This window comes from Chaetura pelagica, unplaced genomic scaffold (assembly GCF_000747805.2).
Source record: "Chaetura pelagica isolate M959 unplaced genomic scaffold, ChaPel_1.0 scaffold79, whole genome shotgun sequence".
NCBI lineage: Eukaryota > Metazoa > Chordata > Aves > Apodiformes > Apodidae > Chaetura > Chaetura pelagica.
In genome coordinates, this window is record NW_009969339.1 from 6,300,932 (window position 1) to 6,311,152 (window position 10,221).

A 10,221-nucleotide genomic window follows, 5' to 3' on the forward strand; every position below is an offset into this window, starting at 1 on the left:
AAGAGCGGGTGGAGGCTGTGGTGGTGAAACTGCTGCCCATGCTGCCCAGCACTTTAATTCAGAGCTATCCACTGGCTGGACACCATACCTGCAACCTACCCAAGCACTGTGTCTAAAGCCATTGTTGCCAGTCCCTCCTCAGCAGGCAGGCAAAACAATTTTGAATGAAAAGCATCTCTTTTCCCAGCCCTGAGCATGGGCAAACGTTGCTCTTTGGTGGATGAGGAGACACAAACGAGTGGAAAAAGACACAGGGGGTCCCCCTTCCTGCTGGTAAGTGGTGCTGAGGGTAAGGGGATAGTCCTGGTAGTCAGGACTGTGACTACAGCCTCTTGGTGAAGAGAGTGTTGCCAGGGAGGTTGTGACTTGGTGGAGGGTGACACCCCTTCTCCATCCACAAGAGATGCCAAATATGGACAAGTATTAGGGAGGAAGGGCATCACACACGGAAGTAATAAGGAAAAGTACCCCCCACTCTCCCAGTACACAATGTGCCCAGGATGTAACTGTGGGCACCAACAGTTCAGTGAACACTGAAACTAATTTCTAGAGGCATTGGGTCTTGGTGCTGGCTGGTTTTTGAACCTAATTGATAGTAAATCAGAAATACAAACTCGCTCTCTGTTTCATGCAGTGGTGAGGACCCTTGCCTGAGGAGCAGATCAGTGGTGTCTGACATGGGACAAAAGCCAAACAAAGCTTGGTCAGGGCCCCTCTAACACAACTTTCCAGGGTGGGCTCTGCTGTTTAATAAGAAGTGAGCTCCCACTGCAATGGATGGAGGCATTAATTGGGTGTCTTTCCTCTACGCAGACCACTTTCCTCAGGCTCACAGCAACTCCTTACCTCTGAGTTTGCTGCCTTTTCATTAGATTTGGCTAAAAACTGGGCAGAAAGCTGAGAAGGCAGAAGTGGGTTGGAGAGCTGATGAAGCTGTATCACATCAGCACTACCTCCTTAGGCAACCAAAGTGACAATGTAATGGCTGCATTTTCAGGGACTCAGCAGACTGATTTCCATCTTACCCATCCCCTCTACTCTGCCACACAAATATTTACAGACAGCACCGTTCCCCCCCAGCCTCCCCTCCCCTTTAATAAAACCTTCCTTGCAAGTGTAGTTTAGCTAAAAAGATTCTGTGCTTGGAAGCAGGAGACACTGAGTGCAGGCACGCACATACCCATCACTGAGCAGGGACTGGTTGGCCATGGTGGGAGGGTGTTGGGGTGTTCGGAGCACAAGGGAGGGAAACGGGGGCCCAAGCAAGCAGCTGGATTTGCTTGCAGGCAGAGAGGTGGGACACAGAAGGGGCGGGGGAAAAGGGCTGTGCCCCCAGGGTAGGTCCCTGCACTATAAAAATGGCTTTGGTTAGATCCAGCAGCAGGGAAGAGAGGCAGCTTCCACCTCTGCTCCTGCCTCCAACAGTCCCATCTGGGAACGAGGACCCCTGAGGATGAAGGTCCATATGCTGATGGCTGCTGCAGTTCTGGTGCTGCTCTGCTCAGTCCTGGCACCATCTGAGGCGCTGGGGGACTGGGGTCACAACCTGGGGAGGAAGCCAGGAGCTAGAGAAGACCCTTGGCCACCTGGAGATGGAGGGGACAACCTGCCAAGGCAAGGCTTGGAGGGGACCCCCTCCCCAGACAGTGTATGGAAGGTGATGGGAGAGGTCCACTCAGGCTCTGGGCCCCCCAGCAAGGCCATGCCCAAGTCCCTGCTGGGCAGTGGTGAGCAGGGCCCCCCTGGTAAGCTCTGGAGGCTCCCACAGCAGCCCTCCCGCAGCAGGAGACCAAGGCTGAGCCACCACCTGAAGGGCTACGGGAAGTTCAACGCTGACACGGTAAGCGCAGCCTGTCCTCGGCCAGTGAGGATGAGGGTTTGCATGGAGGGTTTGCAGGGGACTGGGAGTGTGGGGAGGTGCCAGCCCCACTCCTGGCTGTCGGGTTTAGGCAGCTGAGTGAGCCCCTTTGGCTGACCCATCCGCAGGGCATGGAGGGGCTGTGCTTACGAGCACCTCAGGGAGAGGGTGGGGTCCAAGAAACGGGTCCTTCCCTCCACTTGGCAGCTCTGTGGGTTCCTCCAGGGTGGGCGGGATATCCCTGGCCCCTGCCGCTTGTTACAACAGGCAGCCAGCAGTGACAGACCTAAAACCCCACCAGGGTACCAGGTGAGGTGTCGGGCAGAGCTGCTGGCCGTGCCTGCAGTGCAGGGGTCAGGAGACAAGCGCAGGTCTAAGGTGCCTGTCCCAAAACACCACGGCCAGGAGGTGGGCTGGGGGCACCTACTTGTGCCATGCAGGCTGCAGCCCTTCATGGGCAGCCACTTCATGTGCTTTCAGCCAAAAGTAGTAATGAGCTGCCCCTGAAACTGCTTCCCTGGGCCCCAAATTCTCCAGCTCCTTGCGTGATGCTGCTGCTCTGTAGCCCGGTGAGCAGCTTGTCCTGCTATGGCAGGTTTCACTGCATTATTTTACTGTTTTAAAAGGAAACCCAGCATCCAGCAGCAAATGCTCATCCCATTATACCATATAATCTCCTGCAAGTAGGCCTTCCTTTCTAATGAGAGCCTCTCCAGCCTGCCCATCTGGGGGAGATGAAGTGGCCCTTTTGAGCTCATCCCATCTCCAGCTCTGCACTGCTGGCAGCATGAGCATGCTGGAGCCAACAGCCCCCAGCAAGTCCAGTCCTGGGGCTGGGCAGTTTGTGTCACCCCAGAACAACTAAGTGGCTGTGGGGCACACACACCCCAAAAGGAAAGCCTCTGGCTTTACGAGCAGCTGCTCTCAGGCAGCACAAGCCCATGCAGAAGGTATCTTTGAGCCTGGCCATGGCAGAGGCTCCTCGGGGCCGGGGGCTCTCAGCAGCATGAGCACAATGCAGCAAACACAGGTGTGACTGGGAGGGGGGCCAGGGCAGGGAGCCAGGGCCAGGGGGTGGATGAGGCTGGGCAGCAGCACCACGGCCATCCTGTCCCTCCCTCTGCAGCACTCCTGCCACAGCATCCAGTCCCGGCCCTGCCAGAAGCCCTCGGACTGCAGCGGCTGCCTGGGGCTCTACACCTGCAAGCTGCCCACCAGCACCTGCCGCCTGAAAGGTGTCTCCAGGCAGAGAGGTAGGTAGGCTGCAAGCCCCCCAGCACTGGGGACCCCCACACACTGCCACCCACAAGCACAGCCCTTCGGCTACACCCCTCCAAACCCAAATCAGACCTACCCTGCACAGGGCTGGCTGGCTGTCCTCCTGCCACTGGCCACCATCTGTGATTAACAAGCAACTGTACAGTGAATGGGACACTTCCATAAGAGCTGGCATTTTCCTGGTACCTGGAGCTCTTGCAGGACCTGTGGGAAAGCCAAGGAGGGGTATAGGGGTTGGGGTTTAGCCAGTGGTTTGGGAGTCAGCCAAGTTCAGCTCTCCTGGGCATCACAGGCCCTGCAGAGCTGCTCATGTCAGCGTGTGGGAGCTGCTTAATTAATGAAGGACCATCAGGGACCAGCGGTTGTGGCTTTTAACATTTAACCTCACAGAGTGAGTGTGCTGGTTCTCCAGTACCACTCAGTAAATCCATACTGCCCCCAGACTGACTTCTTGCCTTAGCATATTTGTCTACACCCACATACACACATGGTCATGGAAGAGAAATTTATCCAAGGCTACTAAACACAGACACTGGCTCTCGTGCAGGAAACCCTTGGTTGTGGGATGTACAATAGGCAAAGTATAATGATTAGTATAACGTGTGTCTATATATAGTATATAGGACATACCCAGCATATGTGCTCTGTTCATAGCCTTCTCTGGCCATCTGCTCTTGGCAAGGACAAGCAGGTGGACCCTAGATAGACCCAGCACAGCCAGTCTTACGGCTTTTCTTCACAGGTGGGTTCCTCCAAACCATCCAGAGCCCCGAGGGACGTAGGATCCTGCTCATCACAGGGCACCACAGCTCAATATAAAGCTGGAGAGGCGATCTTGCAGCTGGACACCAATACTCTCTGTCCAAGTTTCATTTTAAATCCCTAGGGACACTGCTGTAAATGTTTCTTTCACTGCATGTCTCAAGCTGCTGTATTTTAACACCCCCCCACCTTGGATTTTGTACTCTATGTAGGCTTGATTCCCACTTTCCTGGGAACTGCCAATAAAAGTACTGAGTGGCCACAGATACCCATGCTGGCAGAGCCCCCAAATGAGTCCACTGGGGCTATTTCACAACCTTTTTTTCATTTGAGCTGTTAGGATATTGCAGTAAAAGCTCACGATATCTCTGCTTGCCCACGAGCTCATTCAAGCCCAGCTAAGGAGCCCATGTGCATCATGGATCCCAGGAAACTGTCCCACCTCCTTACCACAGCTCCTGCTGAGGAAGGCGAAGTCCCACGTTGCTGAAAACATATCCTGAGAAGGGGAAGGAGAAGCCCCTGGGCACAGTCTTGTCGGTGAGGAACCATGCAGGACACCTGCTTCTGGGGGCCTGACCTGAGCCACAAGGTCAGCGTCATTTAGGACCCCACGAAGCTTTGCGGGCATGCTGGCTGCCTTTGCATGTGTGGGTGTATCCCAGCTTTGCATAATCTCATTTTACTACCATTAAAAAACACCTTTTAAAAAGAGAACCAAAACACAGTATTTGATTCGCCTGCACCTCCACCTCCGTTTCCTTTGGTGGGCCACCACCATCCCTTGTGACAGACTAGGCTTTAAGTACTGCCAGTTTTGCTCAGCACACAGGAGGGGCAGCCCCCCACACCCTCTACCTGCTCACCCCTGCAGGAGCCTGACCCTGGGGAGTGGGGGTGTAAGTTGGGTAGCACAGAGCTGTGGGTGCTGCTTTCCTGACCCCTGCCCAGCGTGGCACTGCTGCTGTTCGGTGATTATGGTATCACAGACCCACAGAGAGGTTGAGGTGGGAAGGGACCTCTGGGAGGTCATCTAGGTCAACCCCCTGCTCCAGCAGGGCCACCTGGAGCTATTTGCCCAGCTTATTTGGTCCTCAGATAGTGGCACATGCCACAGTCATGACAAGCCCCACTATACTGGGAGCCAGCCAAGCACTATCTCCCCAAGCACTCACCTCTCCACCCACCCAGCTGCCCACTTCTGCCACCATCCATAACAAACCATTTTCTCTGTCCTTAAACACGGAAGAGGAAGAGGCTGCCATTGCAGGAAACCTTGGCAACGCAGGCTTCAAAAAGATTCATAGAGCAGCACTGGACCCACAGTTCCACCTCCATTACCAAGATGAGGTGAAATGCTCTGAACCCCACTGCTGGTCAACAAGGCTCTCTTCCCTGGGAAAGCCTAATGACTGCAGGGGCACCCAGACCATTTTCAAAACCTCTGTCAGCCCTGTGTAGTCCAGTGTAGCATGGCTACCTGCACACAGCTCTCACCCTGCAATCCCCAGGAGCTGGGGAAGAGATTTCCCTTCAGGCCACAGAAGAGCTGCCCCTGGTTTCCTCTCCAAAGAGCAGAGGAAACCCAAGAGTGCACCAGTTGCTCTCACAAGTGGTGCAAGGGAAATAGCTTTTGCACCAGCTGGAAAAGAGCCCTCATCTCCTCCTCGATCTCCATGCGCCTCCCCTGGCACCTCCTCACCAAAAGAAAGGAGAGGCAAGCAGGAGGTCCTACCTCCTGCCTAACCAGGAGCTCAGAAGGTGGCAGAAGGCACTCTCCTCTTGCCCGTTTCCTGCTGTGTTCCTTGGCAGCAACACCTCAGGTGGAAGAGGACAGCCCACCTGAACTTCGGGCTTGCCCTGCAAGTGGCCAGGCAAGGAAATGAGTCCACATAGGCTGTGAGGCTCACAGGGAAGCCAAGGGCCTGGCCAAGCTGAAGGGTCAGCTGCTAGATATCCTCTCCAGTTCATGCTCAGCACCAGGTGGGCTGGTGGGCAGACAGAGCTTGTCCCTTTACCCAACACACCAAGGTCTGCACGCTTTTTACACCACTCACTTTTAATTACACTGTGTAAAGAAAGGCCTCTCCTCATGCCAGGACTCCCTGGCACAGCCACCCAGGAAGCTGGCTGGCCCATCAAGTCCTCAGTAGATTTAGTGGTTCCCTCTCACCCTTCGCCCTTGCTTGGAAGTCCCTCCTGGTCAGTTCACATTATCCTTGCAGCCCTCAGTGTCCTTGCTTTGCACAGACCTATTTCCATATGTCTCTGTTCCTCCTCTCCTCTGTGCCTGAGCTTTTCCTGCTCAGTCCCATGGGAGTCCTGCTTTGGCTTCCTGCAGCACCAGTTGGAGAGAGGAGGCAGGGCAAGAGTCATCGGTTAATAATTGTTCTAACCCAAATATAAATAGAAAAATACACCAAAACAAAGAGTTGACTAGCTATGAGATCCAATCTGCTGGGATGCCTGCAACGTGCTAGTGCAGAGTTCAGAGAGTGCTTGGTCCAGTGCATGGTACTGTAGATATCCAGAAGTCTGTCCTGGCAGCCCAGCAGCCATCAAATCTTCCTGTGGCACCAGACACCAGTGGGAGTGCATCCCAGACGTGGTCAGCACACCCAAGGCTGTTGGCTCCTGGAAGCAGGTTGAATGGGAATGGTTGATAATAGTCTGATTTATTGCTGTTAAAATGGTAAAGCCATTCTCTTCTGTGGAATGAGGATGTGTTTTGCTTCTACTTTTTGTGGAGGAATTTCATTTTGCTTCCTGGAGGGACAGAGAGAAGAAAATGGACTTATCAGGCAAAACAAGCGTCACTGTACCTAGCACCATCAGCTGACTAAGTCTATGCAGAGAATTGCCTCTTCTGCCAGCCCTGGGTCCTTATCCACAGTCACCTGCTCTGCAAAGCTCAAGTAGGTGCCTGCAGAGCAGGTCGCAGCTCTGCCCACCCCCTGGGAGCAGCGCTGCAAATTGGGACCCTGCAAGCCCCAAGCCCATGATCAAACTTCTTTAGCCATGATGTCCAATGACTTATCAAGGACCTTTAACAGCAGTCTGGAGCTCTTGTCTAGCCTCACTTACAGTGGAAAATTGTTTCAGTCTTAGGATACTCCTGGACAATTCCCACAGCTGATCCCTATGGGCAAATTTCAAGGCCATGAAGACTGTGTCACTCTGCCCATCAGCACCTGCATCCACCACCTCTGGTTGCTCTATCGCCTCTTCAGACAATCCCATAACCTTTGGAAGATACAGACTTAGCTTATGGCCCAAATTCTGGCTCCCCACCAACTTCCAGACAACTGGCAGACCAGGGAGCAGAGCCAACAGTATGCCAGAGCAGGGATACAGTGTGCCAGGCACAGACACATGGTCAGGCACTGATCACTCAAGGTTTAGAGCAGTGCCCTGTAAAAAGCCACACGCAGCCACCAGCCAAGTCCTGCCACCCTTCAGCAGCTTCTTTGCTGCCAAACCTGCAGGCAACAAGAAGCCCAAGCCTTCTGAGAAGACAAGGGCTTTGCTGGATCCTTACCAAGGCCTTTCAGGAACCTATTGACTCCACTCTGCTCCCCACTGGGAAGAGTTTCCAGGTACTCCTGAGCCCGTACCTCAAACAGACCTGCAGAAAGAAAGAAGTCAACAACTTCTCTTTTGCTTCCCTATAAAAAAAAAAAGAGAGAATGCCCACCTGGAAGCACACTGTCCTGGCTTACCAAGAAACTGTTGCACATGAGACCAAACAACTCACCCCACCTCCTCCATCAGCTGAGTCTGGATCTGGAGTGGGAGCTTCGGTCTGTGTTTGTAGGGCTCCCAGCAAAGAAGCCCAGCTACCACCTCCTCCCCCACTATGCCAAGCTTTTGTACCTTGCACAGGGAGAGACAAAACCTCTGTTTGCTCTGCTGTGACCATGGCTAAGTCTAGAAAGTGAGATCATCTGGGGAACTGCCACACGAGATTCACCATGCTGCAAAACCTCTTCCATGCAGCCACCTAGTCAAGTGTCCTCTCCTCACTAGTGCTTGGGAGGAAAACTGCTAGGCCAGCACTAAGCAGCAGCATGGATGGGAAACTCCAGCTGCCAGCAGAGCCCTCGGGACTGTGGGATAACAGCAGTGAAACAACAGGAGCAGCTCTGGAAAGGACATGAGCACCCACATATTCTACTAGCCAAAACAGCCACAACCAATCCAGCCAGATCTTCCTCTAGGTAAGGGAAGGGGACATGAGGGCACATTGTTCCAGCAGTGTATACCTTCAGTGATGGTCCTGATGGGAATTCAACATGGAACGAAGAGGTACACACATGGGGGATACCACTTATGTCCCTTACTGTAGTGGAGAAGGGTGCCTGTGACCCCAACCTCAACAAGAAACTACCAGATCATGCACAAAAAGCCCCTGTTCTACAGCATCCAGTTCCCATGCCCTGTGCAAACACTATGTCCCACCACACTCCTGTGAGGCCAAGTTCCCCTTTGGGAATATAAGGAGAGACAAAAAATCCCCGAGTGAGCTCCTGAAGGCTGCACAGGGCTGTCAGAACAAACCATCAGCCTGTGTTAGCCCTTCCCTGCCATCTCCCTCCTGGTGTCCCTGCACAGACACTGCAGCCTCCAGCCACGGGTTTGAGGATGGAGCTGGCAGCTGGTGAGCACCTCCTGGCTCTCTTGGGAGCAACATCTGAGTTCTCGTGGCTGCAGAGCCCAGGCAGAGCCCCTCACCTCTGATCCCCTGCTTCCGCAGCTCCCGCTCCTGAATGAAACCCCCGAACATCTGCGTCTCCATGAAGACCTCCAGGAAGCGTCGGAGGCTCTTGGAGGAGACAGACTTGCGGAAAGCTTCACGCTGCAGGGCCCGCTCCTCTCGCTCGGTCGGGGTCAGGAACAGGGAGTAGTGGCCCACAATCTCCACAAAGAAACGCACAAAGGCCTCGGACACCACCTCATTCAAAGGGCTGGTCTCTGAGGAGAAAATAAAGAGGCAGTGGTGAGGACAATGTTGTAAGGATGTGCCAGGAAAAGCCCTGGGCACAAACTCCCTGGCTTTCTGAAGACTTAGGCTGAGTAGAAAAAGCTGCTCAAGAGAGACAGCATCCTAGGAAGTGCTCGCCATGGAATAGCACTGGGCTGCTACTATTTTGAAAGCCACCATGCTTTGCCTTGGCTCCCCTGCAATGAGGAGCTGCCCATAGTGCCCTCAAAGACCTGTCTCAGCCCAGGTGCCTGTGAGCCACATGGTTGCCTCTGAGACTGCAGCTCTCCAGGTGGGCTGTTGCCCAGAGGAGCCTGCATCACTCAGGTGAGCAGCAGAGAGGGGCCTGTGGGATCCCCCACTCCGAAAGGAATACAGGTGTTCCATGGAGCCGTAAGGAAAGCACAGTCAGGAAAGGGTAAGCACTGTTTCTCTTCACACAAAGAGAACTGAAACTGGTGCAAATAAATATTTAACAGAGCTGCAACCAAAATCCTCACCTACTTCCAGCTTCTGTGGTGTTAAATTAATATAAGCCTAGTTCTCCCCTAAGAAGCGACAGGAGAAAGAGAGGCAGGCAGAGACGTGGTTTTAAGCTGAGAGGCACCGTGCTTTACCCTGCTTGCCATTGACAGGGCCCTCCTCTTTGTCGCTTGCCAGCTCGTTCCTCTGCTCCAAGATGTGCTCCAGGGCAGCCTGCAGCTTGCGGGGAAGGATGGAGTCCTCATCTTCCATCTGCAAAACAGAGCCACCTCCTCAGGCCCTGGGCCATGGCCTTCTCACAGCTCCTGTCCTGTCCCCAGCACGGCAGGGGGAGCGCTAAAAATGAGCCACGAGGAGAGGGAGAACTCGTAATACACTTGGCACTTTCCCAGCACCTCCCAGCGCAGGACTACCAAGGAGCACAAAAAGAGAGAAAAAGGGGGTGTCCTGTCCCAAATATTCTCCTGTGCTGCGAGAACTGCAGGTGCCTGACCCGAGAGGCTGCCAGGCAGTGCCCACCCCCAGCCCCTCCAGCGCTCCCACCGCCAGCGGGGACGCAGCCGAACAAAGCTGGCGGGCAGCCAGGTGAGCACAGCCCCTGTTCAGCTCTGCCCCGGCACTGATCCCCTTACAGAGGCAGGAGAAGCTCCCGCAGACCAAGGAACTGCTCGGTGACTGTGTGCAAGCTCCTACCAGCCCTGGCTGAGACACCAGGATTTGGCTTCAGCCCGCAGAGGCGCAAGGTGAAGCGCTGCCCTTGCAGCTCAGGCCTTCACCCACATGCTGCTCCCTGCAGCAGGAGGTGCACTTGTCCCATCCTACCTGTGGGACACGGCTGAGGCTGAAGCAGCCAGCAGGG

The 10,221-nt window shown here is 54.4% G+C and overlaps 1 protein-coding gene across 1 annotated transcript in view; it reads right to left on the reverse strand.

The window, feature by feature from the left end:
• Nucleotides 1-5,937: 5,937 nt before the first annotated feature.
• Nucleotides 5,938-10,221, reverse strand: part of DENND2A (DENN/MADD domain containing 2A) — a 37,539-nt gene continuing 33,255 nt past the window's right edge. Inside the window, exons 16-19 of the mRNA XM_010005824.1 lie at nt 9,497-9,614; nt 8,630-8,869; nt 7,437-7,523; nt 5,938-6,664 (exon numbers count right to left, since the gene is read on the reverse strand). Of these exons, the coding sequence (XP_010004126.1) occupies nt 6,633-6,664; nt 7,437-7,523; nt 8,630-8,869; nt 9,497-9,614 (477 nt within the window). The 3' untranslated portion in view covers nt 5,938-6,632. The remainder of the gene's footprint in view (nt 6,665-7,436; nt 7,524-8,629; nt 8,870-9,496; nt 9,615-10,221) is intronic.